Source organism: Copidosoma floridanum, unplaced genomic scaffold (genome assembly GCF_036245765.1).
Source record: "Copidosoma floridanum isolate Cflo_tuat_1 unplaced genomic scaffold, Cflo_Japanese_pri ptg000021l, whole genome shotgun sequence".
NCBI classification, from domain to species: Eukaryota; Metazoa; Arthropoda; class Insecta; order Hymenoptera; family Encyrtidae; genus Copidosoma; species Copidosoma floridanum.
Genome location: NW_028321898.1, coordinates 26,541,536 through 26,565,438, shown reverse-complemented (window position 1 = coordinate 26,565,438; position 23,903 = coordinate 26,541,536). Strand labels below are relative to the sequence as shown.

Here is a 23,903-nt window from a genome sequence, read left to right as displayed (position 1 = left end):
CAACTCATTTAGTAGCTATAAAATAAAAAATTAACGGTACATGTGTTTTTGGCGGCAAGTTAACAATCTATTTTCTAACAACAAATTGACCTCCTATGTGTTTATACTTTTAAAGATAAATTTTCAAGCATAAGATAGATTGTTAGCTTGCCGCCAAAAACACATATATCGTTATTTTTTTGTTTTATAGCTTTATCATGAGTTGCGGCTGGTTTATAATTAACTAAATGGCTCTAATCCTGAATGCTCTGATTGAGAATTTTGAGAGCCACTTTTGACCAAACACCAAAAAATAAAGACCGCTAGATGGCGCTGATCTAAAATAATTGTTACTACTTACAGTAGAGCCTTTTAATCAATAATAAACCAGCCGCAACTAATCTCACAGATAAACAATAAAAAATTGACGTTGTCTTATTCATTTGCGGCAAGTCTACAATTTACTTTTTATTCGAAAATTGACCTCCTATTAGTACATTTATACTTCTGGAGGTCGATTTTACGTAACTTGACTACTGGTAGCATTTGCGGAATACAGCCTTCTAAGTAAATATATGTATAAAGTTTATATATCTTAACAAATCTTTTTCTTTCGTAACGAATGTAACGACTCTATGATACTTACTAACCGCTGTGGTGGTAAAAAGAGCAAGCAGGTCGGTCGCGGTACCACGGTGATCAAGCGCGGTATCGCTGTCCGTACGCCAGCGCGTGCGAGAGAGATGAAAGAACTTGACTGAACTAGTCAAAGTCCTCCCTCAGCACCAGCGCTTGCTTGCGACGATGGCATGCGTCGTCGGCGGGTTGGGGGCTGGGCTGAGACGCTATACATATATATATATATACTCGCTTTCTACTCCCCTCCCTCCGCTTCTGGCGAGTTGGCGGCGTATATGCTTGCGCTGCTCCGATCCGACTGCTCCGAAATATTATCGCCGTCGTGTCAGTCGAGCCGTGTACGTGTTTATACCTATCTTATCGCGCGACATCCACTGTTCCATTCCATACTCTGTAGACCCTCGGCGTCTTCGACGACAACGACGGAGAGAAAACAATGCCCCTTACCTCTTACCTAGTGTCAAGATTGTATGACATATTCACATAAGTGCATGCCATCACGGAAAAAAAAGTACCATTCCTCTTCTCCAGCAGCCGCGTGCAGTGCATGTTGTGGGGGGAGTGGCGCTCATACGCGATTCGCGTATACACGGCGACGACGAGGGACAGCAGCGTTATTTTACACGCATTATCTGCGAGCTTATTCCTACAGTGACTAAAAGACTGGAGGAGACTATACAGACTGAATAACACTGCCCGAGCGCACCAGCTGTTCCTTATAAGTACAGTCGTCCTGTCAGAGGTAAGCCGAGTAGGATAATCCTTGATGAATTTTGTGTGTACAACATCCACCCGTAAGAGAAAGAGGTGAGTGACCCCCTTCCCCATAAAGGAGAGAGAAAAACACTCGCAGTAGCAGCGGATTCGCGTTTCATGTACTTCTTACATGTCTTTCTCTTTTTTACGCTCATAATAATATTATATGTGCTTTTAGCTATGTACAAGCTATAGTGAGAGAGAGAGAGAGAGAGAGAGAATTAAAGTTTTTTAAAAGGCCTCTGGTGGTGGGCGTCTGCTACTGCTGCCAGCAGCCGATTTATATGATGGGTGTTCTTTTTTTTAAAAACGCGTATACATATACCTATACTATCATGTGGCTCATGCTTTTTTTCAATGATAACAAACGATGAAGGATGAAAATGATAAATAATGTTTATGTACCACTAATAGTGAAAAACTATTAACCGGCGCTTTGGCGTTTTCATTCCATCATCGCTGCGTGAGCTATTTTGGAGGAGAAATAATATATGACCCGTTAAGTTTTTATGTCAAATAGGTCGTGTGTTAAGTTGTAAACGTATACTAGTAAAATGTGCAGGAAGAGCGTGAGATCAAGCTAAAGAAAGTTTTTCTCTTCGCATAGACACAGATAAGATTGCAGGATAAATATCGGGGACAGGTGTCCGTGTGTGGACTGACAGGTACACTCTTACTGATCTAATTTTTTTCTTTCTTTATTTTTTCTCTCTTCGGCGATGAATAAAACAGTGGGAGGATACGATGGTGTGCTGTTGCAAGTGTGGATTACATATTTATGAGTTTAACGAAGTCAGAGGCAAAAGATATATAATTCGTGTTAGAGATGCAGTGTGGCTTTTTTTTTTGGAGTGTGGCAATATTAAAGAAATTAAAATTTTTTGTGTTGGCTATTCGTGTAATATATTGAAATACAAAAGTTTTAATACTATACGTTTGGCTCTTCACTGATTCGTTTTATGACAATAAGAGTTCATTTGTTTTAAAAACTTGTATTGATTTGTATGTGTGGTATCGATGTGTTATTCGTGTTACGCCACTGTGTTGTTTACAGGCATTTACAAAATATCACGAGTATTTTTAATGAATACATAATTACATTTTCTATAGCGTTAAAAAGAAATGTACAGGCAAATAGCAAAGAGATACTATTTGCATGGATATACATCATTCCACACAAGCCAGTCTATTCCGTAAATCAGTTTCATTGAAAATGAAAATTTCTTCTCAAAGATAAAGTGTGTAAGTACTGCCATAAAGCATCCGGTTGTCCGTGAATAAATACTCACATCAATTTATCAATGGATCAATGTCTTGCACAAACATGTGTAGAATAAAAGTTTGTCTTGACGATCGCAGGAGATGGGTTAACTTTCAATTGCAAGTACCTATATTTACAGCGTGAAATAAAAAACATAATTTTCCAGAGATTCCAACTGAAAGTGGACTAGAAAGTCCGATCGCGAGAGTAATTGACATTTCTTTCATTCGCCGCGTCTATCAATCGGTGCACCATATCCAGTGGATGGTTTGTTTGTTTTTTCCTCATTCCATGCCATACTTTACTCAAGTTTGTAGAAGCTATAAAAACGAAAGATTGGTAGAAAAATTCTCTCATCGTTATAGTGTTGTATTAATAAATATGGAAAAAATAAGAGTGTTGTTATATACCACACGACATTATAACGCTCCTTCGAGCACCAAATCGTTAACAATTAAAAGCGCATCCAGTAGATCTTTTGTAGTGCATATTAAACCCACGTACTTACTTGGCGTTTGAGGAATTTTCATGCGCATACGTGATGATAAAAGTGCGTCTCGCTACTTTTTCCGTGGATTAATAAACCAACCAAGTACTTACCTTCTTGTACATGGCGGAAGCGCGTTACAATCTTGCGACTGTGTTGCCGATCAATCTCTTGTTTCGAGGAAGAAAAAGAAGGAAGGCAAATACATAGGTATTAAATTCATCGAGATTCGGTGGTGCGAGTGGAATCGCGTGGGAAATCTCCTTTACATAATCTCAAATTAGTTTGTTATTCCTCGACTGCGTTGTACATAATATGGATATACGTGCCACAGGGCAAACAGAAAATTGGTGCCGCTACTTTGTTGGGTTACATTGGAATTTTGCAGCGCAGTTTCCTCTTCGTTATTTATATTTCGATGTTGTGTACAAACGAGCGCCACCACTAGGAAGTAATTACTGTAAATTTTTGCGATTGTTTGTATGCATAGATATACAATTGTGGCTTAGTAACGAAAGTCTTATAACTGATTGAAAAGCATCAAATGTTGATGTGAGTACAGCAAAAAAACACTAGTTTGTCAATTTTTTATGAAATCAAGCATGAGATCAAATAGTTATCTGTACAAGATATCCTTTCTCTCGGTGGTACAAAAAGAAATCCCTCATTTTCTGTACCTGTATATTTTTTTATAGTTAGAGTCTATAAATGAAAAACATGGCTGCGTACCTCGAATCAAATGACCCATTTATATGTAAAAAAAAAAAAAAAAAAAAAAAGAATCTTGGACAAACACGTTCACGTTGCAGTAATAATACACTTTGCAAAATACCCTCCCATGAAAAATACATTAAGTACACGCAGTGGCAGCAGCAACGGAGCGAAATTTCCAAACAAACGAGAGCCGCGAGCGACATTTCATTTCAGCGGAGGCATGCCCGATGTATTAACAATAATAACAATAACGCAGAAAGGAATAATTTCTTCGGCCGTGGGCAACCACGTGGGTGTAGTAACAACTCGTTATTACAATGGGGTACCAGAGCGCGACGAGTTTTGGCTTGGTAATTTTTTTTCCTTCATTAATTCCGCTTTTCGCGCTCAAAAGCCTTGGAACTATTTAATAAAAAAATCTCAACTCGTCGACAGCGATTTTGGCAGCAATACGATTTTAACGGTACTTTACTTGTGCCAGTGGCGTCCTCAAATATACATATATACATATATACACACAAAACGCACCGAATGCATGATTAAAGGATACCTTTGTATATATAATACATATACGTACAGCTGGTACACCTATACATATACCGATGACCGGAGGTATTACTCAACGTTTGAGCTCTGCAACAAACTCTATCTACCTATCTACTACTCCTGTACTCCTCGCCTGTAATTTTCGCGGATGTACATACACACGTACCACCGACCGCGTAAAATCACTCCCCTTTTCTCTCTCTCTCTCTCTCGTCGTTCCGCTACACACACGCACGTATAAACGCGGCATTAGCATAAATGCGCGTGTGTTTTTTACACAATGAAAGAAAAAAATAGAAAAAAAAAAAATGTGTTCACGGTTGAAAAGGCGCGAATAAAACGGTGGCATTAAACACGCGTTGCATCCCCTCCCACGCACGCACACACACACAGAGGTATAGTTGCAAACGTTCGTTTCACGCGGTAATTACCTGCTCTCTCTCTCTCTCTCTCTCTGTGCGAAGAAGCACCTGATGCACGCGATACAATTTTTTGTTTTGTTTTTACGCGGGATGTTGCGATGCTTTGCGCTGTGGTTGGTCGTTAAATTTTATACGCTCCCCCACGGGGTGTGGGTACTTTTTTTTTTTTATTTACTACATTTCTATTAGAATTGGAGTATTGATCGCAAAGTAGCTCATCGCTTCGGGATTGACTCTTGGCATATATATGTAATTGATAGTGGTGGAAAATTGGCACGTAATGTCGTTTATTTCCTCGGTTAATCGATGTTAACGTGTAGGATCTGCGTGAAAAAGTATATTTCGGTTTTCGCATCGGTGTAGGTATTACAGCAGCGGCGGGAGGCTTTCACGTGAAAGTTTTCAGGAAAACTTCCCCGGCGCGACTACTCTCTCGGGCCACTTAACCCACAAACGCGACGGGCTATTTTCCTCGCTCCTTTTTTTTTTTTCTTCTCTTTTTTCTTTTCATACGTGCATTAACGCGCGGATGTATACCCGTATACAGCAAGCACCGAGAGCCACCGCACAACAGCTGTTCTCGACAACTGTGTACTCGTTCAAATAAGTACGACAAAGCTCTTGTTCGTCAATTTTCTTTTTTTTTTTTTTTTTTTCTTTGTCGAAGTAATTCGAGAATTTTTACTTTCAACAGCTCTGGTGACGCCACCCGCGCCGATTGATCCCTCGGGCGCGAAGATTGAGTTGTGCGCGACACCACGCTTTTACAAATCAGACTGCGTGCGTGTATAATCTCTGCTTCTCTAATCTAATAAAAATCACTGATCGTCGTCCCATTGTTTCTCTCGTGGTCCATCCGCGCGTGGGTATATATGTATACGCTTTTCGTTATCGAAATTCCTTTGAAATTAAAAACAAATTAAATACTGCCCACGTTATAATATTTTATATATACCTACTCCTGCAGGAGCAACGGCAAAAAAAAAAAAAAAAAAAAAAAAATCATAAATTTATCTATGGTTCAATAAGTGGGTCGGGTGTATACCCACCTAGGTGACTTATAACCACGTTGGCCCGTAATTTCAACAATCAAACATTATATGCGTATACCTACCTATCTTATATTTGTACCAACATATGTGGCAGCTATGTAGAGTCGCGCTCCTTTTACCCATGGCAACAATCGGCCTGATGGTGCTTTTTTCGCGCACGCACGGATCCTGCACACAGGTCTATAAAACAAGATCGTGGGAGAGAAAGCCGGCGCGAGAAACAAAACAACAGAGGCTCTCCCGGTTTTTTTTTTTTTTTTTTTTTTTCTTTTCTTTTTCTTTTTCGCTAACCAGTGCACTGCGGATTTTCCCATCTTCCTTGATTCCCTCGCGCAAAGTTCGTCCGTGTTTCGATGCGCACGTAGGTACATATAGGTAGGTGCAAATAATACAAAAGCGCAGGAGATAACAAACTATCCCAAGGCTGCGAGCGTCCTAGTTTATATATGTACCTTATATATATATACCCACCGCGTACACTGATAGATATATAATATAAGTACTTACGCATGTGTTCTCAGTGATACGAGTGTGGTCCTTGTACGTGTATCAGTACACCTTGACCTATGTGTGCACAAATCGCCAAACGAGCGCACCTGTTGGGCTTTGGGGGGGGGGGGTTCGTTTCACGCCTACGCTGTACGCGCGAGTATGCTCTTTTAATTAGCTTCACGCCTTCTTTTCGTAACTTTTTTTTTCATTATTCCTACGCTTCTTCTCTGTACAGGTACACACGATAAACTGGCGGTGAAAACTCCGTCACACGCGCGCACTGAAACATATTCGACCCACAGCTATTTGATTACCGAGCGGTTTTTACCTCAGCCCCTTTATCGTTGTTTGTTTGTACAAAGGAAAATAGTTCCTCTTGGGGCAGGGCTTTGTTCACATATACAACGCGGATGTAAATGTAACGTACGGGTGTGTGTACATATACATACATTTAATCGAAGAGATTCAATGGAACGAAATAACGGGGGATGAAAATGTAGGTCGGCCTTTTATGCGGAGTCGCACCCCTGATACTTACTTTTCTTACTTCCGATTTCTCATCTCCTCTCCCAATTGACTGCGCATGCATGTATAACATAAGTACTTTCTAAAAAACAAAAACAAAAAAATAAGTGGACCTCGATCCAGTTCTAAGCACCACTGTTTTCTTGTGACTCACTCTCGACCGCTTGAGAGTTCGAGCACACATAGGTATTACATTTTATAATGCCCGTAAGTATGTGCATACCTGTACGTGCAACGCGAGGCAATGTAAAAGCGCGTGACTAATGCACAATGGATTCTATAGAGTTGGGAGGGAGAGAGAAAAAAAAAAAATTGAAAATAACTGATCGTACATCTCATACCTGATGTATACACGTGGTACCTATAATATAACTTAGTGGTATACCCACAGAGGAACAGACACATATACATATACCCATGCGCGCGTGTGCGCTCAAGAAAACAGGTTTCTTATTTCTTACCCCATGAGGTGATGGGTGTTGTTGCGAAGCAAGGTACAATGCGCTCCAGGTATAATATTGACCACCACACGCCAAGAGAGAGAGAGAGGGCCTCCAGACTGAGAATGAGCCGGATGATTCACCTTCTTCTGGTTAAAAATTCGGATCGGCATTGCGAAAACCGAGACGGTCCTCCTCCTTTTTTTTTTTTTTTTTTTTTCTTCCCCTGCTCGTGCACGCGCGTGGTTTGAGACACCGATGTTTTTCCGGGTGGCGTAGTAATGGGAGAAAAAAAACAACAGTTTGTTCCGTGATTGAATTGGTTGTGTAACTACTGCTTTTGCTATAGGGATCGATGAGAGGCTTTTAAATCAAATTTCGCCTCCGATGGCCACTTGGGGTTGTTGGTTTTTGCCGTTGCGTGGACGATTGTATTTTTGCCTCCTTTGTTCTGATTTGTTGGAATATAATCATGGATGAAACGGCACGGTTGACACGATTGTTTTTTTTAATCCCAAGTTTCATTGGATGAACTCGAGCAGTGCTCCGACAAAATACCGATGGTCGACTATCAAAAGCTGTTTGTTATTAATTTGTTGATTGCATCCTAATGGTATCGAGATTGTAACTATATTTAGCGAGGAGAATAAAAGAGTATCCAATAAGTATGTAGATAAAAATTATCGATGGTAAAAAAAAAAAAGTACAAAGATAGGTTTGAAAAAAAAGTTTTATTTTCGGTCCGTTTGCCATTTTTTTTTCCTCAAGTGTTGAGAAACAAAACTGTTGGCGTGACCATTTTTGTGCAACGCCGCGAGAGATGGAGAAACAATTCGATGATCTTCGAGAGAGAAATCCATGTCCCTCTTTTTTTCTTACATAAACCGCCCAACAGCCAAATCGCGATGATTCATCGATGATTCTGCTTCTCCCAGAAAAGTGAAAGGACGCTTTTTATCCCTCGGCCCGTCGTCCGCCAGTTTTGAAACCATCATACTTGTTGGCCAAATGACAATTGAATCTGGCCATTGGTTGATCATCACTTGTTATCGTTGTTGTTTAATCTCATTTCGAGTGAAATCAAATTACCAGCCGTAAATCCATCATATGTCTAGCTTGAAAAAGGTATAAAGTGCGGAGAAGAAAAAAAAAAAGTATGCCAAACGCTGCATTGTTACGTAAACGTATATATGAGTCTAATAATGGAATAAAAGCTCCTGCTCACCTATAGGTGACACACATCGGCAATCAATTACAGGTCAATAAGTAGCACGGCGTCACAAGCGCGTCAGTCCTGATGGTTATGAAAAAAAAAAAAAAAAATAAAAAAATAAAATAAAAAAGTCCTATCGATCCAAGTGTCCGCTTGAAAAAGTAGAGGATATTACATCACGAGTTACAACGCAACTCGACAAATATATAATTGAGACGGAGCGTAAATTGCGAAGCAAATGAGGTCTAACTCGCTTTGTCCACAACGACACTGTACGAATTTCCACATTTACGTATGTATTGATGACATCGACACACGAATCGACGAATAAAGTTTTCACGCGCAATCTCGATCTCGCGCTAATTGGCAAAGTTGACAATACACTGCGCGTATATATAGGAAAAGTTTCGAGAAAACGTCACTTACGTGTATTATGCGAGCGACCATCACCAATATAAGTCTACATATTCCTTAACACTTATATGGATATATGTAAATGATGACAATTGCCCACATATACTTCCACAATTGGAGTCGGAAAAATGTACATAACGCGCGTATTACGCGCTCGGCTACTGTACGTAGTATAGTTACAGTCCGTGGTACTCGTACATGTGTGCATAAACAGTTATAAGGCCTGCAGTGTACGCGCGCGGTGATAAGTCGCCCACGTATATGTGTACTTATTTTACGACGGCGATTCCGCGAGTCGTGCAATTGCGCCGCCGCTGCTTACTCTTCTAGGCGTCAATTTGCGAGTTAAGCGTAGTTGTGTCACGCGGTACCTATACATATATACTTACACACTTCACCATCGTATTAGGAAAGAACTTATGGGCCTTGGAGAGAGAAAATAATAATTATCCTGGGCTCTGTCTCTGTTTTAGTTTTATTTTTATGCTCTTTTATTTTTCCGTGTTGCCGCTGCCGGTCGACTCGAGGATGGAGGCTCCGATGTTGCGCGTTTTGCATTACCCGCGTGTGCGGTTGATGGGGCTTTCGGAGCTTTTTCGAGTGGTTGAATGGCTCTCGAGTGCTCTGTAGCGCCCGATATTTTTGGACCCATTCGCCGTGGATGATTTTTATTCCGATAACCAACGAGAAGAAGCGGCGAAGGGGGGGGAGGGGAAACTGAAAATTTCACTCGAGATTCATCAAGTCAGTCCTTGCCAAGGGCCCACGTCCGTACGTAACAACTGTACAACCACAACAATCGTTTTTTTCTTTCTCACCCACTTTCCTACACGTATGCATGTATATATATACATAAGACATTGCAAAGAGAGCCTCTCGACCCCCTTTCTCCCTCTCGAATCAATTTTTTCCTGGTTCCACTAACAAAAAAAAAAAAAAAAAAAAAAAAAAAAAAAAAAAAAGCTCTCCTCGCCCCCAAATGAGTATAACGATCTCTGAAATACGTACGTAACGAAGCCGATCGTCCAAAAGGGCCAACTCTGCTGTCGTGTGGCTCACTCGTTGTGTCCCCTTCCCCCATTCTCGTTAAGAAGCAAAAAAAAAAAAAAAAGAGAGCCCTTGGTGGATAATAATGGATATCTTTTTTTTTTTTTTTTTTGCCAATCACAGAGAAAGATCGGTGAAGAGGGAGCCAGGGGAGTATCGGGCAAAGGGACATGGGACACGAAAGGTGATGAGCGTCGCGTGCCTGAACAGCAGCTCGGCCGTGGTCCTAGAGGAAGCCATCGGTATAAGGAACAGCACCGAGGACGAACACCGGGGCCGGGATACGACGACAGCAGCGACGACCATCGAACAGCCGAGGGACGTATCGACGGACGAGCTGGCGCTCCTAGCCAAGCTGGAAGAGGCCAACAGGTTCGCTTTTTCTCTTTTTTTTTTTTTTCCTTCCATCTCAATAAGTATATCATATAGAATATCGCTCATTTTTTTTTGTCACCACGAGGTCCATACTCTCCCCGAGTGGCGCTTACCTTGTACACACGCAAAGGATGATCATAATATGCATGTGTCACGCGCGCATCGGTTACACCAAATTAACATTTTATTATATATACTTTATTTTATTTTATTATTATTATTTTTTTTTTTTTCACCGCTTAACAACAAAGTAGGGCTAATCAGAGTGAGTGTTGAGAAAGAAAAGAAAAGAAAAGCAAAAATGACTCGCAGGCTAATAGAGTCGGACGCGAAGTCGCTGAGCTCGCTGCAGAGCGGCCACAGCCGCAAGGGCTCGGACGCGTCCCAGGCGTCCCTGGCCTCGGGCTGCAGCGCCAACAACAGCGGCAGCAACAATGGCACGGCCTCGAACAATTGCAGCGAGGCGGCGGCCCCACCGGGCTCGGTTAACGCGATCAGGCGCGACACACCCCCGGCGGACGATGGCGAGGAAAATTGGACGACCTGGGGTGGCATCGTCAACGACTGGGACAACCAGTGGAAGAAGCGCAAGGATTACATCAAGGAACTCGTGCGCCAGGGCATACCGCATCACTTCCGGTGAGTCGCTCAATCCCAATCAAGTACATCATCCACCTCTATATGGATTCGTGTTTATATTTGTTGATTTGTTTGTAGAGCGATCGCGTGGCAGTTGTTGTGCGGCGCCCACGATTCACCGGTGAAGAAACAATTCGCCGAGTACATAAAGTGCACCTCGGCCTGCGAGAGGATAATCAGACGCGACATAGCCCGGACTTATCCGGAGCACGATTTCTTCAAGGAGAAGGATGGCCTCGGCCAGGAGAGCCTGTTCAACGTCATGAAGGCCTACAGCCTCTACGACCGCGAGGTCGGCTACTGCCAGGGCTCAGGGTTCATCGTTGGGCTGCTGCTCATGCAGGTGAGGGCTCCTACCCTGCTTCGAAACGACAAGTACATGCCGAATCGGTTGTACGTTTTTTTTTTTTTTTTTTTTTTTTTTGTTCCAAAAAACGCAGCAAATGCCGGAAGAGGAGGCCTTTGCCGTGCTGGTCGCCCTTATGCAGGACTACCGTCTGCGGGACATGTTCAAGCCGTCGATGGCCGAGCTCGGGGTCTGCATGTACCAGCTCGAGCACCTGGTCGCCGATACCCATCCGGAGCTCTACGCCCACTTCACTGCTCAGGGCTTTCACACGTCCATGTACGCGTCCTCGTGGTTCCTCACGCTATTCACGACAGCTCTGACCCTTCCGCTCGCCTGTCGCATCTTCGACGTCTTTCTCTCCGAGGGCATGGAGATCATCTTCAAGTGCGCGCTCGCCATGCTGCAGCTCGGCAAGGAGGACCTGCTCAGCTTGGACATGGAGGGAATGCTCAAGGTGAGTGTTTTTTTTTTTTTTTTTTTATGCAATTGTACTCTTGTATCGCTGATACTGTTGGAAGTGGAGTGAAAAGTCGTTTGGTTGCCCAGTTCTTCCAGAAGGAGTTGCCCGGCCGAGCCGAGTCGGATCCCGATCGGCTCATGACCATCGCTTACAGCATGAAGATCAATCCCAAGCGGATGAAGAAACTCGAAAAGGACTACACGGTCCTGAAGATGAAGGAGCAGGAAGAGATGGTCGAGCTGAGGAGGCTCAGGGCGGAAAACAGACTGCTCAGGCAGAGGACGGAACTGCTCGAGGCTGAATCCGCTGAGCTGGGTGAGTTTTGTAAGGCGCGCGCGAGAACGAGCAAAAGCAACAACTGATGGCCCTTTGAAACTTTCAGCCGACAGACTGGTGCGAGGTCAAGTTTCCCGTGCAGAGGAAGAAGAGACGGCTTTTGTGATCCAGCGGGAGCTGACCGCGCTGCGGCACACCCACTTGGAAACGTCGCACCAGCTGGAGCAGGCGCACGAGGAGCTGCGCTCGCTGTCGATTCTGCTGGAAGAGAACGTGAATTCGAAGCAGTCGTCGTTGGACGAGATCAGTTCTAAGCAGGAGGAGCTCGGCCAAAAGGAGGATATGATACAGTGCCTGCAGGAAGAGCTGGTGAGGGTGAGGCTGCGCGAGGCCGAGAACGAGGTGACGATAAGGGAGCTCAGGGGACGCATACAGGAGCTCGAGCAGGACAAAAAGACGCTCAGGGAAAGCACACCCGACAACTCGGTGGCGCATCTGCAGGAGGAGCTCATCGCAGTCAAGCTCAGGGAGGCCGAGGCAAATTTGTCGCTCAAAGTGAGATCTGTCGCTGTTTTTTTTCTTTTTTCTTTTTTCTCTTGATAGCTTTGAATTGAGTGTGGATTTTTTTTTTTTTGCTTTCGTTCAGGATCTCCGTCAGAGGGTGTCGGAGCTCAGCGTGGCGTGGCAGAAGCATCTGCAGGAGCACAGAGCCTCACATGCGGCCCCAGCTGCCGACTCGACGCCGAAAAAGCTTCTGTTTTGGGAAAATCGGGGCCACGAGGTGCAGAAGCTCGAGGAGGATCTGATGACGACGCGGATTCGCGAGATGGAGGCGCTGACGGAGGTCAAGGAGCTCAGGCTCAAGGTCATGGAGCTGGAGACGCAGGTGCAGGTGTCGACGAACCAGTTGCGCCGCCAGGACGAGAACGGCAAAGTACTTAGGGATCAGCTCGAGGTGGCTCTGGCGCGCGAAAAGGAGCTCGAGACGAAGCTCAGGGAGGCACACGATAGGTACACAGATCTCGAGTCCAAGATGAAGGACGACACGATGATGGCGAGGATCAGGGACGCCGAGCACGCCCAGCAAGTCGCCGAGCTCGCGCAAAAGATATCGGTGCTCGAGTTAAAAGTAGGAAGTTTATGTTTCTTCATTATCTGGTACAATAGAAAGGTACGAACAGTTAAAGAAAAAAAATATTTTCGTCGTCGTTGCAGAACGAAGAAATGTACACCGAGGGCGAGCTGAGGAACAACATGGATGACAGCGAACGCGTACGAGAACTGCAAGACAAAGTTGCGGAGCTGAAGGCTGAAGTGAGTATCGATCGACTGCTTTCAAGCTTTTGTTTCTCGGAACTCTTGATTATTTCGGTGCCACGTGATTCTGCGATACCTATACATTTTTTTTCACACAGCATTTGCACACGGCTGTCGCAGGGTCATGTTGATAAATAATAAACTTGTCCGCAGCGTGAAAATATCCGGTAAAACGTCCTGCATTGCAGTAAGAGGTAAAACACACAGTCAAATGCAACATCAATAAAGAATTTGAGTCGTGACAAATTACTTCTTACTTCAACGTGTGGGAGGGGAGTCATGCTTTTTAAACAGCTTAACATTGCACTGTACAATATATAACACAGCCACTCGACTAAATGGAAATTTACGTCTGCAAAATTTGTTTATAAATACGAAAAGACATGAGAAACACCCCAGAGGTTTTTCAGCAAATTATTAATAACAAAGCTTTCCTCGCTTCTGTGCATAGGCGACTACAAAATACATAACAACGATAATCGTGCTTTGCTTACATATATTTTTACTTGCCTCGATAAGAAAAACTTTGTTTTTTGGTTCAATCGATGCTATACATAGCTTTCATTTCAATCGACGTTAATTTTTTTTTTTTTATAATAAAGTAAAGCTCAATCATGCCTCACAGTATACATATACAGTACTTGGCTCTGATTTCTTATGACTTTATAATTTTTTTTTTTTTTTTTTTACAAATTTTTCAGAATTGCTTTTTTAAAAAGCAAATCGTTCGCACGAATTGGATTCGCTCATGTGCGTAAGTTTAGTTGAGAAAAAAAATAAAATAAAAATATAAAGTGGTCTGAATAAAATCCGAAGCGCTAAATCTGGATCGTACAGCCTTTAAAAGGTAAAGAAAATTCATTGTTGAAAGAGTTTGATAGAAATTTTGCAAGAACAGTATATTTTTGGTAGCACAAAAAAAACACGTAACGCGTGGCACAAAAAAAAAAAAAAAAGATTGCAGTGCAAAAATTAGACTCGTAGGTGATTTGATGATCTTCCATTAGATTAAATAGAAAATGATTCTCTCGACGATGAATGCAATTGAGCTTTATGAGAATCTTCCAATAAACGTTTATTGCTCGGCTGATTTTTTTTTCCTTCTTTATAGTTCAATAACTCGCTAGAATAACTTGGTGATCGGGAAAAACGTCTTTAAAAAGTTTTATCTTTGGGTGCTAAGGCTTTTTACAACTGTTTACTTTCGCAGAAATGAATCTATTTCCTGTAGCTTAAAAAAAAAAAAAAAAAAAAAAAGGTGTAATCTTTCTGCCAAGGTAAAGCTTACGATTAAAAGAACACGCCACTTATTTACGACTAACTCACTATATTTCTGTTGTGTTTTGTCGCATTAGTGTCCCACACCAATCATCAGTCCGGAGATAGAACTCTTGACATGGCTCGAGTAAGTTTTGAACAACTCGTCGGCATTTAAAAAAAAACTTTTTCTTACATCTCCAATGTGTTTTAGAATTTTCTTGCTTTACCGTCTGTAACACGTATAACTAATGAATATTAATTCAAAGTAATTTTTTAGTTGTAGTTACAAATTTATCGTGCTAAAGCTACAGTATATATTCAATTTTAGTATCACTTATGTGTTTTTCTAGAGAATTTTAAAGTACAATCAGAAAATTAGTATTTTTTTTTTTTTTTTTTTTTTAATAGCTGTAACAATAATCCACAGACAAAAACTGGAAAAGCTGTCTATTGAAAACTGATGCTTTATACTTACTTTCAGACCAATGGGCGAAACTGAAAGTAAGTCAAATACTTAAATGCGACGAACTCTGACTGGTATCACTTAACTGTGCGTGATGTATTTGTGTGTTTAGTTGTATTTTTTTTTTTTTTGTTCGTTACCGTTGTAATTGTGTGTCAGTAGATGTGTCACATCTTTTCATTAGAGCATGTGCTATTTATCATATTTCCGTTTCTTTACTAAAATTTACAATGTAGTGTTTTTTAGATATTGTACATAGTTTTATATCCATCGATCACTGTTTACTAACATACTTACACTAAAATAATGTATACTTTTATTCTTTGTCTGTGTTGTATTTTTCCCTAGTAATTATGTTTAAGTGTTGTATAATAAAGTATTGAATGAACTATGAATTTACAATGTAAGACATTGTTGTTTAAATTAATTCTTTGAAGCCTTAGATAAAAGTACAATTAGATAAAGTAGGTGATGTACAACTAGATATACAATGAAACACATGTTTGACGTAGACAAAATTATCCACATCAGTTGTCGCGTACTCTCCGAATGAATTAGACCAACCGAATGATACAATTTTATAAAAAAAAAAAATGATGGTTTGTTTTGGCGGATGCGAAAGTGTTAAAGTTAATTTCGCGAGCATTGTTTTTTTAACTTCCATCAAATACGACACATCTCAGTATGATTTACTCTTTAAAACGCTCAACATGTAATATTTGCCAACTGCATGAAGCCTATGATTATATATCCATCTAATAAATGTTTTCAAATACTACACTTCAGTGCATTTATGTGGATCGAAATGAAAAGAAAACCTCAAATATGTGCATGAGTAACGATATACGCTCGCCAAAGGAGCGACTTTCAACTTTTGCGTCCCCTCATCACTATAATTTTATAAAAAGTTTTAAAAAAATTTTTAATGCACCACGCAGGTGTTGAGGCTGGAGAGTTGGAAGGAGCGCTGGACGGGGGGTAAGGGATCGCCGGCCGTGCGTAGCTGCAGCATCGACACGGATAACGAGCTCGACGACCGGGACGACCTCAAGATCAACCTGCAAGACGCCGACTCGTAATATACATAACAACAACAACAACAACAACAACAACAACACCAAGTACTGTTTGATATAGTTAAATATCTAGACGCGCGTGCCGTCGAGTCGTCGTTCCGTGCGTGTGTTAAGTATTCCTGGTTTTTTTTCTTTTTTCCAAGTAGGTGCGTTTATGCGGCGAGGAAGTGATTTGTAAGCTCGGGGTCTTTTGTCGTCGACAGAGCTGTACTCGTCCTCCTTTTTGCCATTTTTTAAATCAAGCATTTTTACGAAAAAAAAAAAAAAAAAACAATGATCATGATTTGTGAGATGTATATTAATTTTTATATCAACCAGCGATGTATTTTATTTACGAGGTTGTCCGTCGAGAAGCGATTGTTTTTTTCTTTTTACAATGCGAGAGAATTTTCATTGCATACGTGTGTGCGTTTATATCGTACCTATTAATCGAAAAAATCATTGAGAATGCAAAGTTTCATCATAAATGTTTGTGAAATATTTCATACCTGTGTTGAAAAATATCTGTATAGACTTGGATTATCAGAAAAAAGGTCTCCTCGTGCAGCACAACCTCATCAATTGACTAACGTTGCTATGTATAAAAGTCATTGTTCAAATGATTTTTGTTTGTAAAATGTAAGATATCCAGCGTTAATCAATGACCTCTTCGATGATTCTGCATTTGCGAAAAAAAGCATTTATTTTTAATACAAACAGAAAGATGATGATGATGATGATGATGATAACAATCTATTTCCATATGGGTTTGTTTTGAAAAGTGTATTTTTAAACGATAAAATCGATGAACAGTCATCGAAGAGGCTTCACACTCAACATCACCCATTAAACATGTAGGTATACATATACGGCACATGTAAAGAAAAAAGGTATTTTTTTTAAATCATCACAAAAGAAGTGTAATAGTATTCTACCGATTGTTCATTTAAAAAAAAAAAAAAAAAAAAAAAAAAAAAATAAAAGTTCGTCTTGATAAACAATACAACGAAGATAAAGAAAAATATTAAAATCCAAATAACCGAAACGCATGGAACGATCGCGACACGATTGTTACAGTGAACAATCAACATTAAATACTCTTCGTCGTCGCAATATGAGCGGAAAATAATTAAAAAAAAATTTTTTTGAAAAAGAGAGAAATAGTGGAAGATGATTGTTTCTCTCAGAAACAATCGCTTCTTCATTCCGTACGTATCGAGGTCGCGCGCGCGATTCTTTTCTTTTTCGTAATAAGTATAAAGTAAAACGTAGGTGACAGTAGTTTGATTGGATAATTGACTTTCCTCGCCGGGATGGTTCGTGACTGTTTACGAATCGTTTCGATCGAGATACCGATCGCCTTGTGGACTTACTTTAGACACTGGATTTATTTATTTATTAACGTTGCGTTCTATTGTTTCAACGTTGGACAAGAAGTATTTTTTTTTTTTTTTTTTTTTTTTTTTTTTTTCATAATTACAGCAATAAACTGCGATGTTGTCGATAATGTGATAAAATGTGATTTCGAATGAGCTACAATTGTTACAATATACGTCCATGAAATGTCGCACCAATGACAGTGTCAGACGAAAAGGTCTACTAGGCGATCGTTTGCTCGTACGAATGTAGCGTCGGAATTTGTGAAAAAGTTTTCTAGCTAATTTTCGTAATACATCAACGTATGAAGCAATTAACTGTGCAAAGTGAACATTGTCAATTGTATTTAAAATAGGAATGATAAAAAATTGTCACACAAATTTTTTTGTCTTTGGGTAAACAATTTTTACATTGTGTCATCAGGACAAAGTGGCAATGGTTTCCCATTTGCGTGACAGTATTTTCGACGATTGTATTTCTTTTCAACAGTATAAAATATTGTACTTCGGATGAGTATTTCGTATACGTATACTCACACGTATCAAGTATTTCAAAGTAAAATTTTATTATTTATGTGTAGGTCCTAATTGGATCGCAAAAGATCTTCGAATAATATGTGATAAGTGACTTAAAAAGTTTTACACGATTGATTAATAACTAGCCGAAAATTAAGGGGAGGTGTTTAATTTTTAAGGAATCACAAATAAGCACGTACACTATATTTAGATTCAACAAAACAAATATTAGCATATCTATCGTTAAGTTGTCGAGAAGGCCAATAATGCTTATGTATTTTAATTTAAACGAAAAGAAAAAAAAACTTTATGTTTATTTATAATTTATGTATTTGCATATATTTTATCGTCGTTATTTTATACATGATGTCTTAATTGCTTTCGTACCATTATTACATTTACGATTAAGTTGATCACGATTCACACACGACAATCGCTGTGACAATTTTTTTTCGAACCATCCACATGTGTATAGTTTTACCATCTGTAAAATAATTATTCATAAAAAATTTGTCCGTTAGAAAATTTGAAATTTAGTGAATGAACATTAAAAAGAACAAAAACGGTATTAAGTATATCAGTGTAACGTGAATTGATGGTTTTTAAAGAGCAATAGGCAAACAAAAACATAGTGTGTGTAATCTCAGTTAAGTAAAAAAGTAGACAGTTAAGTATATCGCGCATCCGTTATATCATCACCTTAGACTTTGTATCGAAAGCCGTATCCTACTCATTTCTTCCTTCGTGTAGTAAAGAGTATACATACATGAGTATTGGTAATAAATATTATGCGGGGCTGCGTTGTCATGTGAAGGTAGTTTTTTTTTTCTACATCGATGGTTTTTCAACATATCACGCGCGCCGCTTCAGCATCTCTTCCGATAAATTACTTTTATTACCTACTGTTTTTATTTTTGCTCTATTCTTTTGATTGTAATTGAGAAAGTATATAGAAAGAAGGCAATGGCATTTTTTAGGAAGTTTTTTGTGTGTTTGGGCGATATTTTTTTTTTTTTGTGTTTCCCTGAAGTATTTTTTATTGTACTACATATTTAAAGTTTATTGGTATGATTTTGATGAAGTGAAAAAAAAATTTTATTTAAATAAAGATTTTATTGTACAAAATGATCCATGGTTTCATTTTACCCTCAAACATACTATTTAAAAAAAAAAGTCAGACAGTTGGTTTCATCTTATTTTACGAGTATTTTACCACTTAAACGCGTTACGAGGTGACTGATATTTTTTTACGTGTTGTACGATAGGTATAATTATCCCAAACGACAATTTAAAAAAATTCTTGAAAAGTCGTTAACGAAATGTACGTACGGATGATTACGTGGTATAGTTAAACTTAACTTTTTTTAAATTTTTATTTCCTGATTGATTAGTCTTTCGATCAATAAAAGTTGTAAAATTGGAAAAAAAAATTAATAAAAACTCATTCGACTCTACCACTGATTTATCTTATAAATTAAATAGTATGAAACCGATGACTGTAAAACCAATATCGAGGAAGAGCCATTTATTTTACTGTAGTGTTAATAAACAATACAAATGGCTTTCAAGAATCTAATTTTAGCCAAGCTGGCTAGATAGATTAGTAATGATTTAATGCCGTATATTTAATTTCTACTCACGGCTTTCACGGATCGCTGATTTCAGTTTCCAACTAAAAACGAAAAAATGAACTCTACTAATTGCATCTGGTATACACAACTACCCCAAACTCATTAAACAAACATCGAGCATCGTAGCTGCGTACGAGATCGTTCTCAAGAAGCTCGGGCTTCGAAAGTCAAGTTTGTACCAATATCTGTATACGTGTAGCCTTGCAAAGAATCACCGCATTTAATTAAAAATTTAACTACTTTATTCCATCTGATAACCCGGATATAAGTCATAGATGGATGAGCAAATGAAAGGAGTAATTGAAATTTTAAGAAAAAAGTTTTGACAAATTTTTTTTTCCGTTTTATCCTGCGAATCGAAAGATACAAAGTCGATCATTTTCAAAATCTTATGCAAGGTGAAAGCAACGACCTATGAAACACCAAAGCACATACTGATTTTTTTACGTAAAAAAGAAAAAAAAAACGAATGAAAATGTACGTCATGGGGAAACCGATCCAAGCAAAAGTACACGATTTATGCGCGTCCTTTTTATATCTGTGGCGTTTTCCAACCGCTCGAGCGCAAAACGCTAATGCACTCCGTTAATTAAATTTCGTCTTTCCACCCGCTCCCTCGAAAAGAAGATACGCGCGGCAAGGGGCGTTGAAGATTTTTTCGTTTGCTTTCATACGCAGCTAATTTTTTTCTTCAATCTAAATTTGTACGTAAATCGGTTTGAAATCGAATTCAGTTTAATCAGTTTCGGTTACACAACCGTTATTACCGAATTCGGTAATAACAGTTGTGAAACCCTTGATTTAACTGTTCCAAATAAATATTTTCCCTCCGAGTCGAGATTGAAATGTCTCGACAAGTCCATAAAAGATTGCGCTTAATCTCGACTCGCCGGTAAACTCAGTACGCGATAAAATTAAACACAGAAATTAGCGATCAACCGATTTATTTTGAAGTCGGAACTTTCCACGGAAGACAGGGAGGGCTCGAAGGGCGAGACCCGCCGCTACACAGCGCGAATACACCTACAAACAACAGACGGACGCGTAAGTAGCGGCGGTACAAGGCTCTTCAAGTGCTTCACCTTTGAACCTCGTGATTTCGAGTTCAACGGCCGGCCGTCACTTTCACTGATTACCTGTATATTGTTACATTGGCGCGCGTGAGCATCCATAACGTTTAATAATTTTAACGCGACAATTTTTTTCATTTTGTCCCCATGTATTTAATTATCGTGCGAGCGGAAGAAAAAAAAAAAAGAATTTTGTTTTGCGTCTCTTTCGGTTATTGCACGCGCGAGTTCGAAGAGTCTCCCGAAATCCCCTCGCGGCTTAAGAAGTAGGTACTTGTTAGCGAGCTCTACGCGTATATAATTACCGGAACTCCCCGAGCGAAGAATCAGGAGCAACACTCCGCTATGCGCTTTAATGAACAAAGTACCCACTTTATAACTTCATCTCTGGAAGCGTACACATTTTTCCCACCTAAAATTCAAAGCTCAAAATTAAAGTGGGAAAAAAAAACCATAGTGGTATCGAGTATCGAAATCGATGTATATATATATAAATCCAATTAGAGTGGATTCTAAATGCAATGGCACATGAGCTATACAGTAGTGTATGCCTTGCACGCGTCCGGAAGCCAATGGAGGTTGGTGGGGGGTGAGGGAAACAGAGACACAGAGGAAGAAACAAACGACGCACCCACGCGAGCAAACATCACGCAGGGATATGTGTACCTATGTAGGTATAGGATGTATGTGTGCAGTGCGTCGACGAAGGCAACTCGTAAATTAAATATGCGCCGAGGCTATTGTGCCGGAAATCGATATGCAGAGCTAAAAACGGAGCTCCGCAGAACTGTCGTATGGTACCTATATACATATATACAACACCTTGTACCCACATTACATGGGGGTAGAGCCAACAGCGTACACGCGTACCTATTTTTACAACCTCGCGTTGTTATTATCATCATTATATACGTTTCTGTTAAAGTGTAACGGGGCACAGGCATATACCGCAATGGTACAACGTGTATATATATGATGAACAATTAAAAAAACTTTGCGGGTGACGCAAGCAGTGAAGGCCATTTTTGATACTTCATGTATTTTGTATTTAATTAAAAAAATTTTTTTTTGTCCCTTTCAAGGTCTCACGCGCACGCGAGAGGGTTGTTTCAAATCGCACATCGTTGATAAAATTACAAAATTTTTAAAATTACTTTTAGTCCATTTATATGAGCATATATGGTCAGCGATCGGTAAACGAGTCGTGAAAAGTGGAGTAGACTACAAAGTCTTTACACATACGTATAATGTATACGTATACATGTACCCCCCTATATTATATACAGAACAACGATCCTCATCAGGGGACATTGAATCACTCGTGTTGAAATTGTCGCACTTAACTCGCGCGAGTGCAGTTACATGTATAAATGTATAACGTGTACGTGTGAGTCACCAGTTTAGGGACACGCGAGGGCGTATATTATTATTCTTCTTTCAGAGACGAGGGAAGCTCTGGTTCTCTGACTTTTAATTCGAGCTTACACGTATAAATACGAGCATATTATATAGGTATACGTATGTATATAAATATATAATATGTAGGTATATAGAGAGGCCAAAGTGGGCCGTCCATTACAAAGCAGAAACGGAGGGTCCGAAAAATTGATCCCACGATGATGATGTCGGCACTGCCACACTGTATAAATATGTACTATCTTGCGTGCATTCAGTTGTAACTATAAAGAAATACGTGCGTACACCCACATAATATGCTGGGTTGTGTATACTTACTCACAAAACGTGAACGTGCTACTCTTTTTTCTATACTTACGTGTACACAAAGTAAGTAAGTAGGTACCAGCAGCATTCTATATATGCTATTAATGCTCATTCAACGACGTCTGGTTTATGTATACGCGGAGGCTGTGCGCGTATATGTTTATTCAGGAGCGATATAATTCCAAATGTGTACACACAGAAAGTTGGAAAGAAACCACGCAGGGTTAATTTTACCCAATTACATGTAAATGCATGCATATACACCGCGTGCGCGTCATTTCGAGAGAAAATCGGTTTTTTTTTTTTAAATTTTGTTTCGTAAAGTCTTGACTCACTATGCGCGACCACCCCAGCAGCGGCCTATTAAGACTTTTTTTCCATTTCCCGCGAATCGTGTAAAACGACGGCTTTTCCTGTGAGTGTTTTATCAATGTTCGTTCCACGAACCCCATAAATCGCGATTTCGATCGTCCAGAAAACAATGAAGCTCCGTGTGCAACAAGCATGAACTTCCCGAGCAGATGCGTAGACTTGAGTCTTTTATGAATTCCAAAGTCCGCCCTTCGCGCATTGGCCATATACGGCAATTATAAATGCACGTGAAAGCGAAAAGCACATCTTCGAAGGAGGCCTTTTCCCGTCGATTCCAAGGCACACGCGTTGGGGATGCCAAGCGAGAGAGCGAGAGGGTTGTAAACGAAAATTCGTGCCAGTGCACATGCACATACCCACGTGTGTATAGGGAATACGTGTAATATAGTGTATAATATGCACTCGGATGGGCCGAAGGGAATAAGGGACGGCTTTGTCGGTCGTACGTGTGTGCACGACGCGTGTTCAGCTTAACGGCTCTTCGAAGGGAATTTGAGAGATCCGAATTTCCACGTTTCGCCGATTTATCGTGGGACCATCAGTGGGTAATGCCGAGTGAAAATTTTTCCTTTTTTTTTTCAATAAAATCGCTTCGCGAAAGACTTGGGAAACGAAAATGATGTTCTTGTGTTGCGCTGTCGAAAGAAGACTTGGAGGGTGCATGAAGTGGCTCGTTGAAACTTTGAGATTTACGAGCTCACGTGTGCGGGTGCGAGTGCCGAGTCGAAGCAAGCGCCTGATGATTTTTTTATGATTTTTCCGGTGCGGCAGGCGTCATCGATCGATCGTCTCTTCGAAGAAAATCGGATGCGGTGGTTGGAAAGTCGTGATCGTTAAAAAAAAACCGTTTGTTCCCTTACAACTTGTGGATAAACGAATGCGCGTATTGTTTTCGCTCTACGTGAAATTTAATTTGCTGTCTCGTAAACACGAGGGAAAAATGTAAATATGATACTATACGTGAGAGGAGTCGTTGAAAAAGTTTATGTATTATCTCGGAAAATGAGTCTTTCTTATGAGAGAGAGAGAGAGAAT

The 23,903-nt window shown here is 40.2% G+C and overlaps 1 protein-coding gene across 2 annotated transcripts; it reads left to right on the top strand.

Moving 5' to 3' along the window:
* Window positions 1-908: 908 nt before the first annotated feature.
* Window positions 909-16,229, top strand: Evi5 (ecotropic viral integration site 5). 2 transcript variants are annotated; one of them, XM_014352705.2, is made up of 10 exons: window positions 909-1,360; window positions 10,111-10,359; window positions 10,675-11,001; window positions 11,080-11,344; window positions 11,442-11,804; window positions 11,897-12,125; window positions 12,193-12,641; window positions 12,733-13,215; window positions 13,302-13,400; window positions 16,065-16,229. In XM_014352705.2, the coding sequence occupies exons 2-10, from the start codon at window positions 10,175-10,177 to the stop codon at window positions 16,203-16,205; spliced, it is 2,541 nt and encodes an 846-aa protein (XP_014208191.2). In that variant the 5' UTR covers window positions 909-1,360; window positions 10,111-10,174; the 3' UTR covers window positions 16,206-16,229. The 2 variants fall into 2 exon arrangements, with proteins under 2 accessions (XP_014208191.2, XP_023246261.2); XM_023390493.2 differs by lacking the exon at window positions 909-1,360 and having other exon boundaries at window positions 10,287-10,359; window positions 10,614-11,001.
* The last annotated feature ends 7,674 nt before the right edge of the window (window positions 16,230-23,903 follow it).

Excerpts from the sequence above, each read along its gene's own strand:
- Evi5 (XM_014352705.2), top strand. The coding sequence starts at position 10,175 with ATGAGCGTCGCGTGCCTGAACAGCAGCTCGGCCGTGGTCCTAGAGGAA. Across the intron at positions 10,360-10,674 it reads AAGCTGGAAGAGGCCAACAG|GCTAATAGAGTCGGACGCGA; the intron begins GTTCGCTTTTTC and ends AATGACTCGCAG. Across the intron at positions 11,805-11,896 it reads ACATGGAGGGAATGCTCAAG|TTCTTCCAGAAGGAGTTGCC; the intron begins GTGAGTGTTTTT and ends TTGGTTGCCCAG.